General features: G+C 38.5%; 1 protein-coding gene across 2 annotated transcripts in view; it reads left to right on the top strand.

Moving 5' to 3' along the window:
* PAMR1 (peptidase domain containing associated with muscle regeneration 1) overlaps positions 1–13,674 on the top strand; it is a 57,228-nt gene extending 43,554 nt beyond the window's left edge. Inside the window, exons 7-12 of one of the 2 annotated variants that reach the window (XM_057384174.1) lie at positions 2,847–3,017; positions 5,465–5,677; positions 7,268–7,334; positions 9,431–9,663; positions 11,027–11,322; positions 12,582–13,674. In XM_057384174.1, coding sequence (XP_057240157.1) covers positions 2,847–3,017; positions 5,465–5,677; positions 7,268–7,334; positions 9,431–9,663; positions 11,027–11,322; positions 12,582–13,118 — 1,517 coding nt within the window. In that variant the 3' untranslated portion in view covers positions 13,119–13,674. The remainder of the gene's footprint in view (positions 1–2,846; positions 3,018–5,464; positions 5,678–7,267; positions 7,335–9,430; positions 9,664–11,026; positions 11,323–12,581) is intronic. The other variant, XM_057384175.1, reaches the window with a different exon arrangement.
* Positions 13,675–16,924: the final 3,250 nt, after the last annotated feature.

The raw sequence follows: 16,924 nt of genomic DNA, 5'->3' as shown, positions 1-16,924 counted from the left end.
AAACCTATAGAGCTCAAACCAAAGCAGTAGGAGTGACTATATGAGACTTTCATATTAGATAATATCACTGAAAACAGACAGGGACTCAGCTGAGGGACTGAGATGCAGGAAACGTCTCAAGATTCAAAACCACATTTAATTTGTAGAGAGAAAGAATGATCTTGCAAAATGATCCATAGGAAAAAAAAATGCAGTGACTATGCCTCCAGTGGCAAATTTTAAAGGATAGGACAGATGATGAAAGAAGACCCCGTGCTACAAGAGAACAGACAACCAGCAGCTAAAGGCATGAGAAACAAAAGGGACACATCTATTAATAATAGTAAGCCAGTTTACCATCAGAGAAACCCCACAGTGGCTCTGTGACACAAGTGGCTTTGAGATGATGCTTGTAACATCCCTGTGATGAAAGGGGTGCTCTCACTTGTCAGATACAACAGATKAAGCAACCTTCCTATGACCACATTTTTTTAGCTGTGATTAGATCTCATGACCTTCTGCCTCCATACCCTCTGCTCTAAGCCATAGTTMAGTACTAAATGAATCTGTGTATGAAATACTGAATTTACATTGTAAATAAAACCAGAGTTATGTCAGCTGGTTCACGGGACCACAAAGAATCTAAAGAAAGTCTGGCAACAAACAAATCAAAAGGATTAGAAACTAAATCTCTTAAGAATTTAGGGTCTCAACAAGAACAGATACTTAGAGTTMGTAAGCAAGTGTAGCTTGGTGACATTTTTCCCAGGGTGGACCTAGAATTCAAAAGCACCAAAGTATTTGTTCTGCAGAGCTGAACTGGACCATAAGCAAAACAGAAAACTTGTATTTATGACAAAAAGTAGAAATCTGAGTGGGGCACAGATGGTTCATCTAATTTTCTCATTTGACAAGCTGAGTATGACTTTACACTGAAAGAGAGGAATGGAAATGTTGGGAAATGGATTGCTGCTCAGAGAAAGATRTGGAGAGAGTAGCTGGGAATACACAGATTATGAGTGGGAAGATAAATGTTCTGAGAATTTAAAAYACCTAGAAATTCTATGTTCCCATTATTTATTTATGTACTTGTATATACATATATATACGTATATATATGCATCTATATTTTGCATGAGAAACATCAAGGGCTAGGAATGAATTTTTTAAAATTGTTTTTCATTATTTTTTGCTAATGGTGACATTGATGCAAAATGCTTGGAGCCAAAAGGAAATGGTGCGCTCCCCTAACTGGATGTGTTTTGATTAGGAGCATTTAGTCCAGGTCCCTCTCTAATGCTTAGTTGTTAGACAGCTTTTCTTGCCAAGACCTGTGCTCGCTAGTGGACACGTGACTCTTTCATTTCCTTGCTTGATGTCCTCTTTATGTGAATCATTGGATGACCCACAGTCGACATAAATAGATGTATTTGTGTGTCCTCTGTGTAAGAATTACTRGCAGAGGCCTTAGAAAAGTTTTTCCTCTGAAAGTTTTAAGTGTCAAAATTTGGCTGCAGGTTAGCAAGCAAYTGGCTATGACAAAAATCAGAAAAGTCAAATAAAGTAGGGATGATCTCTTTAGCATTGATATGTCTGTTATCAGCAGAGTACCACAGGTGACATGTAAAAAAACCCATGTGTGTATCTATGTCTTGTACTGAATYCTCTTTCATGCAGTTTTCCACAATGAATCACCCAGGCAAAACCAAAAAGATGGGTAACTATGTAGATCATAAACCATGTGTTTCCTACATTGCCTACAAAAACACATGTAGTTTCTAAATACAGGAAATTTGCCTTAAGAAGTGTAAAAAGTGGCTTGGAAAAGATCAATAGGGCATGAACATTCTCTGTCTCTCATAACAAAGGAAGTACAGCATCAAATAAAATTATCASGTGGCAAACTAGAATCAAAACTACAGAGGGCAGTGCATTTTTTGCACTTAGCCTGTCRAATTAATTGCCACAGAATATTGTGGACACTGAATATGTAGTTGAGTTTAGAAAACACCAAGACCAACAAATGTTAAAAAAATATCGGTGGGGTATGTTATACCAAAAACACGTTTGTAGTTCAGCTACTCCTTGAGCTTCAGACTTCTGAACGCTGACTGAATGTGCCAGGAAAGTATTCTATATGCTTGTTCTGTTTTTATAGCCCTTCCTTCAAATATACTGTTTACCACAATTGGACAGATTTCTGTGCTGAGTAGACCTTAGCATGGTTGGCTTGATGCTGTCAGAGAAATCTTCCTTATGATGCTTAATTTCATATTTACTGTTTGCAGTAGTTATGTGGACCATCATCTCTATTTTCCCAATAGAGCAAATCCTGTGGAAAGGGAAAATAGCCCAATTTAATAAATATCAAGGTTCCTTTTTAATGTAATTATGTTAATATTTGATTAACACAAATAATTATTCTGAGATGTTATCTGAAAAATGTATAAAATGTAAAGAGGAATTTGAATTAATTTCAGTATAAGGCTTTTAAGGATTTAAATTTTTTCCTGTACCAAGCATGGCAGTTAATTTCAAACCTCTGTTAAGATGGAAAGTACTCCAAATACTAATATTCTGAGCAAATGAGCCCTAACGATTCAACCATGCACCTGATCACGTCACACTTAAGAGTAATCCTATTGAACCTAATGTATCTAGATAGGTTTATTAAAGGGGGTGAAAGCGGGATGTGTGTGTAGAACTGACMTCTAAACAACTTTTTAAAAATCAGCATATATCGGTCTTTTAATTTTGACTCCTATGTCCATTGTAATTGGTTTTTCAATGTTCTAAGTAAAGAATCATCCTAACACAGTCCTGTTTTTGTAATAAAGTGGATTTTTTTGAAATATCTGAACTGTCAGTGGTGATGTGTAGGACTCCAGGTGCTCCCGCTCATGGTATTGTGGAAGGAGATGACTTTARATACGGGGCCCGGGTTTACTTCAAGTGCAATGCAGGTTACAGCTTAAAAGGAAGCCGTGTTGCCTACTGTCAGCTTGATGGGATTTGGTCAACACATCATCCTGAATGTGGTAAGGTCRCTTTAACTTTTCATTCTAATCAAGTATTTTGGCCAGTGTGTTCCCATGAAACCAGACTATCTAAATCTCACTTGAAATTTGATAGGTCTGTGACATAGCATGTCTTTTTGTCTTCCTGTCTTTAAGAAGCAGTAAGAGCTCTTATTTTACTCTCCTGGAACCTCAGCCTGCAAGACTTTCTTATACAAAAGTCTGACTGAAACATCAATTGACTGAAAATTAATAACCTCAAAGTCTTTAGGCATATATCCTTCTTTCACACAGRTTGAAAATGTCTAGGACCAAAACCAAGTGAGGGACATAGTCCAACMATTAATAGTTACTTCCATTACAAATGTATGTCTGACACCTCTGCAGAAGTCAGGTGCACTCTGTGAGAGTCAATAGGGACTTATTGTGTGAAGACTATATACTCTTATTTCAACAGAATTCCCATCCTAAAGAAAAATTGATAAAAAAGAAACTTCCATTCGTTCTGACTGTGCAGGACGGCATGCCTACTATTCCTATTGGTTCTGTRAAATTGCAAGCCCCTTCTTTTAATTCAAAGAGACTTTAAATTTTTCTTTAGTTGATTTGCACTGCACAAGTTCATTTTCATATTCCAGAATAAYTTGTTTGAATTGAAAGAGTATTTTTACAAGTGTGATATGTCAATGTAAATTTTTGGGGGAGTGTTGTAAAAGAAGGTGTATGTAAGTCTATCTGAAAGAGCAAGCAATAGGTAATCTTCTATCTAGAGAGAAGTCTCCAGTTGCAGTGAATGTAATGTCAGGATCATGCCAAGTCCCTGCTGCATGATGGCCCTGGCTAAAGATCAATAGAAAGAGCTGTCTCTAGACTTGGCTGTTACTGAAGTGCTAGGTCTCTCCTTCCCAGATGTTTTCTCTTTGTTTTTAATCAAGCGAAAAGGTCATAACCCTGAGCCTAAGGAGGAAGACAATTACCGTTAAATTACTGAAATAAGAGAAGGCCTTAAGTGACTTACATGGTCAAGCTTTTGGTACATTTGGAAGCACCCACTCTGCTGATCAGATGATGCCTCCAGGCCAGCCATCAGTGCAGAAGGCACTTTGCAAATAAAGCATTATTCTGTGGGGGATACTCTGTAGGCTTTAGCTGCTATCARATTATCAGACGCTTGTGTTGACAGATGAGAGAGCCTGTGAGGTAAAAAGAAGGAAAATAGAACAAAAAGAAAAGGAGACAGGGCTCTGTGTTTCCCTTTGAGAGGAAGTTCAAACAACCTCATTTATTGAATAGGACTTGTGAAAAAGTATCTAAGTACATATGTAGCCTTCAGCATATGCTAAAATGCGAAGCTTGTAAAGAAAACACTGAAATATAGACTTAGTTTGAATTATATACTCACTGTTAAAAGCATATGCTCTTCATTGAAGTGGCATTGTTGTGGCTGGCCGTGTGTGCTTTGCTGAGCTGGGCTTTGTCTGGTGGCACAAGGATATGGGGACARGACAGGGCCATACCTTTGCACCGTAACTGCGCTGATTTCACAGCAATTGAAGTAAATGTCCGAGGCCTTTGTTTTGCGTTGGTGCTTTTGTGAAGTGAGGTGAAATCCAAGGGGAAAAAAWGTATCTTGTCAGCTGCTAAATAGAAAGAGCAGAGGAGTTAAAAGAAAAATCATCTTCTAGCAYCACATAGAGAATAATGTCCTCTAGATTTAGGCCAGAAAGTTAAGTTTATTGAGAAACAGAACAAAAACACAACAAGAATTTTTTAAAAAGTGGAAAATGCTGGGAAGGAGGAAGTAAAAGAGGTTTTATGGGCAGAACATAGCATGAGTAAGCTTTCCATATTAAATTTTTATTGTCAGTAAATACATACATATGTTCTGTTTCAATTCCTGTATTTCCCTGGATTATTGAGATCTCTCTCTCAGTGCTTAGAAAACAAAATGCAACCAAACATAAAAGCAAAATTAAGTAGTCTAGTTTTATTATACAAGTGCAGTGAGGTATTAAAAATACAGAAAAGGGAAAAAAATGCCTAGGGCCTGTTTCCTRTAAATAGTGTAAGTACAGCCTTTTATGCTATTGAAGAAGCCTTGTTAATATTAATGAGATATTAACATCACATAAAGTCAAGGYTCTTTTTCAGGATTGTCAGCTGCTTCTTAAGGTTTTAATAAGTTGAAAACTGTTACCAATTTGAGAATCTTATGTTCAGTGAGACTAAAGCGTGTATTCTAAATAGACGYCTCTATGTTATAATTTCTTCTTTAATATCTGACGCTTTCAAAGATAGGGATCCCAGATGGGTCTTGAAAAGGTATCTTTAATAAAGTGTAAATTGTTTAGTAACATCTGAATGAAAGACCATGCAATTTGATGGGTTTTGAAAATAATGTAGTGAACCTGATAAAATAATGTAGTGAACCTGATAAAAAAGATACTATCTTTTTCTCCTATCATTAGTTCTAGAAGAAAAAAACTGCTCAGATCCTGGTGGCCCACTCAATGGCTACAGAAGAGTAGTAGAAGACACTGGGCACTTGAATGGACGCTATGCAAAAATTGGCACAGTCATTGCTTTCTTTTGTAACAACTCATATGTTCTTAGTGGCAATGAACAGAGGACCTGCCAAGACGATGGAGAATGGTCAGGGAAGCAACCAATCTGCATAAAAGGTAGTTTACAAACTTTTTTACCACAACTCACACAAGCTGCTATGGTTTTACWGGATTTTGTTTACTGTCATTTGCACTCACCAAGCAATCATTTTGCTAAGAATGAGCTGTCTGGCTGATACTGAGATTGGTAGTTTTCCAKATCTACTGGCTGCTATGCTCAGACAGAGAAGATACCAATGATTCCCGAAGATTCCATCTTTAAACAAGGAAAGGAGTTTTCCCTAAGACCCTTATTACCCTCATTCTAGGACTGAATCTGCTTAATATCAAAATCAAAGAAGATCAGGAGGGAATTGAAATAGAGTGAAATAATTGTTTCATGAGACAGTTGACAATCAGTTGCTGTCATATGGAAYAGCTGTCCTCTCACAATCCTTTTAAGACAATGAGACCAGCCATGAGTGCAAAAGGCTGAGACTGTACATTGCAGCCTTGAACTCATGATTAAATTATCTGTATTCATCAAACACTGAATCACACCTTTACATCCTTTGCTAGAAAGGGAATTGTGTTCTTGACCTGGAGCTATTCCACTAAGTGTGTATGAAACCCTGAGTGAATGAATGAATGAATGAATGAATGAATGAATGAATTAATTAATTAATTAATTAATTAATTAATTTAGGCTGGGGAACTGCTAAATTAATTTTATCAAAGCTATTTCTTGACATATGGATTTTTTTAGAGCAGAAGTCATGACAATATGAGGAAATACGTCTTTCCCCTGGGGAATACACTTAATTCTGTTGTTTTAGATGAAAATTATCTCTCCCTGAAGCATATAATCATCTGTGGAAAGCATTTTTAGTGATGGCTATGTATGCTGACATAATGGTTAACATATAGATCAATCACAAAGAACTAGATACTGTTAAATTCCGCACAACACAAGTGTTCAAGCATGCAGATAAAATCTACCCTGCAAGATGCCTTTTTTTTTTTTTTTTCCACTCTGGGAAGAGTTATTTGAACTGATAAACCTGAATATTTTATCCTGTTCCAAAAACAAGTAAACCAAATATGCAAAACTAGAAATCTTGAATCTCCCTTCTATTATTTTATGCATATTCAGGTAACTTTGAGGTGTTCCTGTGAATCAGTCTTCCATARGGGCACTCTTAGAAGTCCATAACATCCTGCAGCTTTCTCTGTATGCTGAGTCACTGGGATTAGCTGTGTGGAGCTACACAGGTGGAAATTAAGGGGAAATTAAAAATAAATTTTTTTGTATAAATCATTATTGGAAAAGTTTGCTSTGACACAAAACCATCAGCTGTAGTGATACAAGTCTGGCCTTCAAACACACTGAATGATGGAAAAATCTTCCTTCATGTCTGAAAGTCCCAGTGTAGAGGATGTTCAGTAGCTTTCACTGTTGTAAATGGGATAGATCTTGTGAACTGTGGAGAAATATTTTTCCAAGGTTTTAGGTTTTAGGATCTGTATTTAAATGCACATAACTTAACTGCCTCTTATCTTAATCCAGTCCACTATAGCTAGTGAGAGGAAAGGTTGGAAATGTGTATGAACCATAGCACTTGAGTTGTGAATGTGAAAAAGTACTGTGCAACATTATATTTTTTCTAGCCTGCAGAGAGCCAAAGATCTCTGACCTGGTGAGACAGAAAGTGCTTCCAATGCAGGTTCAGTCAAGGTGAGAATGCAATATCTCAAATACAGTTTAAAGAAAAATGTGGTTTCTTTTCCTCTCCTCTCCTTTTCACTCCATGTGTTTAGCCTGGCTGAGTAGTGATTCCAACAAATCCACTGATAATTGAGCAACGAGAGCTGCTGGGAGGGGAGGTCTGATTAGCACAGCCAGAATGAAGTGCACAGATAGAGACGGGCAAACTACAGGATGATGCTGGGATTCTGCTTGCAAGCTTGTGACAGACTRTAAGAACAGTCTAAGAACAGTTCCTTGGGTCTAATGATGTGTGTTAAAATATGAACTTGTGCCATCTTAGGGAAAAAAAGTGCAGGGAGATGAAGGGGATATAGCAATGCAATCTGCTCCCAGGAACTTTCACCATCCAAAGCAATATAGCACTATATAAGGTTGGGTTGAGGCTGGGCAGTGGGAGATAAGGAAGTAAAGTAGGAAATGAGGAAGGAATGAAAGATTGGACCCTTCCTGGACTTACCCTTCTGATGATTTCTTGAAACAAACTGAATCTGAATTAGTTATGCTGCAATGCTCAGTTTCATTTTCATCCAAGTAGTAATTTCTCATTTCAGGGTTATTTTTGAAGTACATGACTCATTTAATTTTAGATGTAGTGCAAGAACTGTCCTTCTCTTTGGTCTTAAGAACAGTCATATCAGGTCAGAATAAAGGTCCAGCTCAAGCTATATCCTGTCTCTGGCAAGAGCCAGTAGCAGATGCCTAAAGAAGACTTGAGGAACAAGCATATATTTCCCAAACACTCTCCCACTCTCCAAGTCTGTGATGTATGATTGTAGAGATGGCCCTGAGAAGCCAAAATGAGGCTTTAGTAGCTATTAGGGGACTTTTCCTGCTTAAATTTCTTAAATACTTACTTTTGCATACAGGTCTTTTTCGGCTAAATGTTTCAGATATTAATGCCAGCTGTACTGAGAGCACATACATGCCCTCCCATCCATGAGATGCCACAAGATGATGGCATCTCATGTTTGTGGACTATTTTTAATCCCTTGAAGTAGAGCCTCCATTTGATGGGTCAATAGTGAGGCAAAGTCTGGATTATGCAATACTGCAAGTCACCTGTGRGTTGGAATGGGACCCTGGCAGACTAAGTATGACCACAGCAGSTCTCATCCATCTTCCAAAATACAAGAGACTTGCCATTGCTTCTGTTCTTAGTAACTTTACTTTCCTGTTATGTATCGCCTCACAGACTGATATGATAGAGGTGTCTGTGTCTCTCTGTGATAAAAAATAAAATTGTCATGAGGAAAAAAATGAAATCTTTTCTGGGTGTAGGCAGTACCAGAAATCTGAAGGGAAGCTAATTTCCTGCTGAATTTTTTGGATGTAAATAGGGAGGCTTTTTGTAGATATGAGCTTTTGAGCATTAGGACAAGGGATGCCTTCTAAGTGATAAAAATTTAAGTATTATTGTAGTCAAGCTTATGGTCCTGTAGTCAAGCATATCTAGCCTGGCACATATATTTATTTTTTAATTATGTGCCCTGTTTCAGTTAATCACTACAATTTCTAAGTGGAAGCTTAGCAATTACGAAATTATGAAATCTCTGTGGTGAGGCAATTATCTCTGTTAATTGCTAAATCAAGCAACTTTAGCAACATCATTTAATCTGAATCAATTCCTAATACTGCCTATTAAAATATTCACTAGAGAAAAGATTTGCYTAGCTCCCCTCTAGTGAGAATTAATTGTGACAATGCCAAACTCAGGTGTAATTTCTTTATTTAAAAAATGGTATCTCAGTCCTTTYGGGAATGGAAAAAACTTCTATATTCAGAGGCAACTAATTGCAATTCAGAAACTGTAAAATGAAAAAGGAGACACAAATAGGGAATGTATAAACATATGTGTAATTATATATGTGTACACATATATGTAAATAAATAGCTGGGGTGTAAATGGAAGTATTGCCGAACTATGCTGCAATTATATTTTTTCCTTATTCTTTCACAAGCTAACTTAACATGATTTTAAATGATACTTAACACAACTGGTGATAAATTTATAATAATTGTTTTTATAATATTATAATTATTTTGTTCTTTGTGCTTTGAAACAGAGAAACACCTTTGCATCAACTTTATTCTTCTGCATTCAGCAAGCAAAAGCTTCAGTTCTTTCCAACCAAGAAGCCAGCATTGCCATTTGGAGAATTGCCACCAGGGTACCAGCACTTGCACACGCAGCTCCAGTACGAGTGCGTTTCTCCTTTCTACCGCCGCCTGGGCAGCAGCAGGAGGACTTGCCTCAAGACAGGAAAATGGAGTGGGAGAGCCCCTGTGTGTATTCCAAGTGAGTCTCCAAGGGAAAAAAATGTGCATATCTCTTGGGTGAATGAGGGAACAAGATRTGTATTCATCTTAGATATTTTAGGGAGTCACAGCAGTGTAGGCTGCCTATACTTCCAGCTGGGAGAAAGGAGCAATAAAGCTTGAAGGATATATGTGTTTTTTTTATCCACCAATAGACTTTGTGCAGTTGATGGTAAAAKGATCAGGCTTTCAGCACTATAATTTGCCATTAATTTTTCTACTCTTTTTGAGCAAAAGGTGTACTGAGTATTTCTGTTGGTTTAAAATAGCTTTCCTACTACCACTGCATGTTTTTCTGTATTATTTAATTTAAATAGATTTTTTTTCACTTGCATACTTTGGCACAAAGCTGACAAAACCACCGAAGCTTAAGCAATAGAAAGGAGAATCTGCAATTTTTAAGAGACTCTTCCTTTAMTAACTCTTTCCTGTTAAGGAAGAGTTCATACTGCTTACTCTAAGTCCACATAAAATCTTATTGTGACCTAGTGCAAAAAGTAAGTTAAGGGTAAGAAGGTCACAAGATTTGGTAAAGCCCACTACTGGCATCAAGAAAACTGTGAAGTATAGATCTTAACAACGAACAAATTTTTAYTGTTCTTGTTTGTGGTTTTACTCTGAGATCATATAATGTATTTTGAAAAGTATCAATCATTCAATCCTTTTCACTATGGACATGCATACGCTATATCCCAGGAAGAAAACGTCTCCTAAGGGAGACTGAAAAATGCAACCATGCAATGTAACTCTTTCAACTTAAGTAAACCTTTCACAATATAGGGGATTTTACCCCACATCCAAGCTTGGATAACATATTCCTAGAACAAGGCAGATTGACTGTTGATTTAGGTGTATTTGCTCAGCCATTCTTGTTGCAAAACAAGTCKGTTCTTATAGGCATGAATTGACCTGTGCAAAGATTCACACCAGGAGAGGCCTCACAATTGCACTGACAGCCTTGGGTGAGTTTTAGTGCACTGCTGGCTTTATGGTGTTTTATGATAAACAAGAACCAGGGGTGTTCTTTTCATTTCTTTCTGCAGTCATCTTATTATAGTGCAGCTCAATAAAGTTGTTGYGAAAATTCACCTGCTCAAGTGCTAAATCCTCAATCCTACTTTATCCAGGAATTCAGATAGTAATAGAATACTTGATTTTTTTTAAAAGCAATATAAAATACTCCTATAATTTCACAGATCAGAGACAGAGGTTAATTAGACAATCACCCTTCATACTTATCATTAAAGTTTAGTTTCTTTTGGCACATCCTAGGAAGGAATCAAGAATAGAACTCAGATTCTTTTGGGGAGATGTTACCTACTTTCTGCTTGATATTTCCTCAGTCTGTGGAAAAGCAGAAAACATCACCCTTCAGAAGGCAGTGACCTCTACGAGGTGGCCATGGCAAGCGGCCATCTATCGCACAGCCAACGGGGTGAAGGAGAACAGCCTTCGGAAAGGGGCCTGGATCCTCATCTGCAGCGGGGCCCTGGTGAATGAGCGCACCGTGGTGGTGGCAGCTCACTGTGTCACTGACCTGGGCAAGACCATTGTGCTGAAGACTGCAGAGCTCAAGGTGGTTCTGGGGAAATTCTACAGAGATGATGACCGGGATGAAAAGACCATMCAGAACCTGCGGGTGAGTAAGTCTTGACAGGAGTGAAAGATGAATACAGGTAGATTCTGATCACATCTGTCTTGTATGGGGAGAAAAAGGTCACTTGTTGAGCAATACACTCTTTTACATGCTGTTCTTTGAAATGCATGTGTAGAAACTCAAGTGCCATGGCACAATTAGTGTGCTTCTGGACATATGCTGTAGTCCACTGAATTCCTCAAAGCCGTCCAACTCATACAGTCACTGCAAACACAGAACATTAACAAAATAGCTCAGGTTCTGTTGGCCATAATATCTTAAGTGATATTGCCAGGAAAAAAGTAGAAGAGATGCCAGCTACTGTCAAAACTGATTAGCATAATTTATGAGGGAAACACTTGTGCTCTAGATCCTGGTTGGATGCCATCAGCACATTTTACTTCTCAGTCCCAAAGCYGTACAGCTCTAAACTCAGAAGAAGTTTATGTCTGACTCCAGCTCCAAAAATAGTATCTTGGGCTCATCAGAGTGATTTGCTTTTTTCAAGTAAAAATAGAGAGGGTGAAGTGAAAATGAGGGGAAATACAGCAATTTTGGGTATATGTGTCTCCTTTTTTGGGASGAGTGTGAGGTGTGTGTCTAAGTTAATTAATGGATTTTATAAAAATAATAATAAATAMCTTGATTCTTTCCCTYCTAACCCCTTTTYAGTTACTTTTTGTAATCCCATCTTTTTCRTACTTTTCCTGTMAGAAAATGTATTAATTTTTTTTKTTTTTTACAATATTTCCTTATGGGAATCSTACCTGTTATTGTAGTATTTCATTAAGGAAATGAGCAGTAAAGGTTTCACCCCAATATTATGTAATGTTTTGCGAGTAGTCTTTTGTGGTCAGAAGCGAGTTTCATTTCAATAAGAAGGTAACATTTTAGTTCAAAGCCCCACCCCCATCTAAATTCCACAGGCTGAAGGTGTCATGGCAGGTAAATTCTTTTCAGTGCACAGTTCAAAAACTTGAATGCATATTAACTCCCCATTTTGCTAAAAATTGTCCTTGACTGCTTTTGATTAAGAAGTGTTTCATACAATAAAAACTGTGATGAAATCCAAGGTGRGGGGGAAATATTAGAAGCTGCTCAATCTCTGCATGGTTCTTATCTGAGTGAGAGAACACCATAGGTGGGGGTAGAGGAGAAGCATGCAAAATAAACTAACATGTATTTTAGTAGTCTGGAAAGAATGTTGCTGACTTGCCATTGCTGTTAACCCTGCAATTCATCCTACTCTSTTTCCTCTCCAGATTTCTGCCATCATAGTGCATCCCAATTATGATCCTATATTACTTGATTCTGATATAGCTATCATAAAACTRTTGGACAAAGCCAGGATCAGCAGTCGTGTTCAACCCATTTGCTTGTCATCTTCTCATGACTTGACTTCATCCACAGAGGATTTAAAGATAACAGTCACTGGCTGGAAGGTATTGGCTGACATTAAAGATCCTGGATACAAGAATGACACAATTCGCATGGGAGTTGTTCAGATGGTGGATTCACTGTTGTGTGAGCAACAGTATGAGGATAATGGGATACAGGTCAGCATCACTGACAGTATGTTCTGTGCCAAACAAGACCACACAGCCTTTTCTAATATCTGCCCTGCTGAGACTGGTGGGATTGCAGCCATAACTTTGCCAGGAAAAGCATCTCCTGAGCTAAGGTGGCACCTGATGGGATTAGTGAGCTGGGGTTATGATAAAACTTGCAGCCTACAACTCTATAGTGGCTACACCAAAGCTCTTCCCTTCAAAGACTGGATTGAGAAGAATATGAAATAAAAGTCTGAGTCTGGAAATGGCATTTTATAATGTATCTTTCTCAGTCTCTGCTACTTTAGGCTTCTCATCCCAGTGATGAGACACAACTGGGATGAGGCTAAGGCAGACAGCCTGGTAATTTGTTCTAGGATCAGATATTTCATCAGGCTACTTTTACTTAACCCATGACAGCTGGTCTTAGGGCATGAAAAGTTTTGCCATATTTTGTCTGTCTCCCCTGGTGGGAGGATGATGCTCTGCTCCTGACATACAGAAACAGGACAGTAAATTCTGTCTGAAACTAATCTGTAGTGTGGTGTTCCCTGAAGAAATTGATGGTGAGCCTCTCCCAAAGATGTGTGTGACTGAGTGGATTAAGAGTCTGGAAAGAGTAGCTTGAATTCATTACGACGGATGAGCTTGTTACGGTATGTGCTATCTGTACTGCCATAGTACAATGTAATCTTCTCCCTCCCAAGTAATTTACACATTTAAATAAACCATGGTTTGTTTTTTTAACCTACATACTCATGTCTGACATTATTTAGATCCATTGTTGCTTTATCTGTGTCACACTCTAGGAACTCTCTACTGCCCTTATCTCTTTGTACGTCACTCTCACTTGGAACTCTCCAGGAACATTAAAAGGCCGAATCAGCACAAATTTCAAGGACTATATAAATACCAAGAATTTTTTTTTCTTAATATGTCCAGTTTGATATTGTACACGAACCACTACAATGAAATATACAGAGGAGTTCTCTTTCACCTTGTATTCTAAATAGATGAAAACACAAAACATTTTAAATATATCTTTTCCAAGTGGGTTATTTCAAAGAACTATCATAGCCTCAGGAAAACTTTTGCCTTCCACTAGTTTCTATACCTTTGAGGTAAAACTACTCCCCTGTAGCTCTTCGGGGTGAAGGATAATGTCCAGCTCTCACACTTAGCAGRTGCTTTTCTTGAACTGAGGCTGAGCTGTTTGACATCGAAGGGGAAGATTCTCCCACTGGGCATGTTGTCCAGGAAGACACCTGAGTGTCTTCATGGTCCTTTAGTCACTGCTCCTTCACTAAATCATTCTCTATTCTGTATTCAGCCGTGGCTAAAGACTAGGGATTAACCCTATAAAAGCTTGGAAAGAGACACAGTAATAACTGTCTTCCATCAATGATTCCTTGATAAGTCATATATGACACCCTGTATTTTTAGGACCTTCAAATTATTACAATGCCCGAACAAGCTTACAGCAGTAGTTGCATGTGAAAGCTGRGTATCTGGTGGAAGGATCTAGTACTCTCACCCAGCAAGACTCAGATCCTGAAGTTGTGTTCTGCCTATAGCATGCCTCTGATAACTCTGACAAGTCTGATTTCTGCTCTGATTCTCAGTTGCTATAAAATCTCGTTAAGGGTTTCTTAGCATTCAGTAGTTTCTACCCACTTTTGAATCTGAAAATTGCTGCTAAAAGGACAATTAGTGTTGGACATCATTCCATGTAATTGATTTTTTGTTTTCTTGGCCAGAAATACTTAYTGTGTTATGCTTTTGCTCTTTTATTGTTTTCACTGGCAATAGAACCACGTAATGCTGCTTGAATCAAAAAGTTTAAGGGCTAYAACCAAAGTGTATTGCTTCTCTTTATCTTGTTTGTCTGTCTTCTGCCAGGAGATTATGCTTGGCCGACAAACTGCATGGCAACAACAGCAACAAAAATCCTGAATTAAATGTGAAAAACATGATGTGTTTCATTCCTCTGCTGCAAGGAACACATGCCAATGAATGTGTGGTACTCCCCTGCTGACAGAATGGGTTAGAGGAAATTAGGTGTCAGTTTTGGAGAAGCACAAACTTGCAGAAAGTCAACATGTGTTTCTTCCTAACAGTAATGACAAAGAATGAAATGAGAAAGCTCTTTCATTATTACATTAAATGAGAGTTTCTACACTCTAAATAATTATTGTATTCTTTAAYGATAAACAGAAATTATAAAGATCTGTGAGCTGATTGTCTTCTCAGTTATGACACCATAACTGCATTGCTTTCCATTGCACTATTGCTCTCCACTGCCACAACAGAGAGAGACAAGGCCCAAAGTGCATTTTTCTCCATTTAGGRTTTGTCCAGTCCACACAGATCTGTAAAAGTCTGTTTTAATTCCAGCTTTAGACCACACTCCTTTTACTAAAGATCAACCATAWTTAATATTTACTGATCCCCTAACTGCTCCTCAGTGTTGAATCACATCTCCATTTGGCTTGAAATCACTCACAGACCTGGCAATGAATAGCTGAAAGTTTCTGGGTTTGGACAGCAACAATATACTGGCTGTTCACTGGCTGTATATCACACAGAAGTACATTCTTGAAGAGAAACTTGTAGGAATTCATGGAATTAAAATCTCAGGAGATTGCTATAGCTGTGCATGCACAGCACTATTCAACCCCTTCTTTTTACAGTTGTGATGCTCTTCAAAGAAAGCAGAAGCAAGAAAATGGCCGGACACCTCTCAACCCCAGGATTCAGATTTTAACACAGTCTTTTACAGAAAGAGGATGAGATTGCAGCATTTGCTTCTATTTCAGGACCTCRATCAAGTTTGAATCCTAGATTCAAATCTGGCTATCTCTATATGCTGACATAATGTTTTATTTCTCTGGTTGTATGACATAGATATTCATATGTACAAGTGAGCAGTCATATCAACATATCCAAGCCCCTGTACCATGTCTAGTATTCCCTGGAATTACAAGTCAGCTTGTCCATMTTTTCTGTCAGGCTTACCCAGAATAGTTTCATGTTTATGGCCTGAGCAGAACTATGCAGGGGTTAGCATCTAATGCCAATAATGAGAAAAAAATAGGGAAAATTTTTTGAAAAAAAAAGCAACCTGTGAGCTGGAATTGTTAATCCTTTTGATAGCTTGGCTCTATTTTTAAGATGTAAAACTATTTCAAACATCTCTTTCTAAACAGGTGAGGATCTGTGCCATCTGTTGGAGAAAGGGTGTGAAATAGCACAACATGGATAGCAGCTCATTTTCTCTCCAAGGAAAAAGAGCTGTGCATTCTGGAAAGGCCATAAAGATATTGCTATGGAAAGAGGAGAGCAAAACACTCTGCATTCTTACTCACTCCGATGAATTTATATTTCTTCCTTTGTATGTTTCTGGGGCTGCATTAAATTACTTTCAAAAGCCAGGGTGCTTAGCTGAAAAATAGCTCTGAAAGGAAATAGACTTACTGCAGTACAAGCTCTTTTCAGGCACCCTCWGTGACACTCATAGAATTGCCCTTGTAAATTATTTCCATTGAAAACCCACGTCCACGTTAAGATTACAAGAAAAAAAATGTGTATTTGATTAGGACTGAGGATTGCGTGATAGGCTGCATCCTGCCATTTTTTAAGGGCAAGTAACTGGAATTGGCTTGGTTGCAGGAAAAGCATCCTGGGGGAGTGGGAGTGGTGCGGAGGGTCAGGCAAGCTTTGCTCGGCTGTGCAATCCCTGCAGCCTCCCAGCTCCTTATGGTGTCAGGGAGCTTCCGCATGACTTCTGGCTTTCTGTGCCACCTCCTTGGTGCAGAGGGGACGAGCTGTGGTAAAAATGTTTGTTCCCTGTGAAACGGGACATCGGGTTGGTGAGGCTTGGATGGAAAGACAGCACTGAGGTTGGCGGACAGAGCCTCATCTGAGGAAAACCGGAGGGAAGGTGTGTGGCACCGTCTGGGCGTGACACGAGCGTTCTGTGCCGCAGCACCTGAGTGCGGGTACTGAACAGGACAAAAACTTCTTGCCCTACGCTGCAAAAATGCCCGGGGGGACCC

The sequence above is a fragment of the Malurus melanocephalus genome, unplaced genomic scaffold (genome assembly GCF_030028575.1).
Source record: "Malurus melanocephalus ecotype Western Australia unplaced genomic scaffold, MMel_1.1 scaffold_690, whole genome shotgun sequence".
Classification (NCBI taxonomy): Eukaryota; Metazoa; Chordata; class Aves; order Passeriformes; family Maluridae; genus Malurus; species Malurus melanocephalus.
This window is presented reverse-complemented; position numbering and strand designations above follow the sequence as displayed.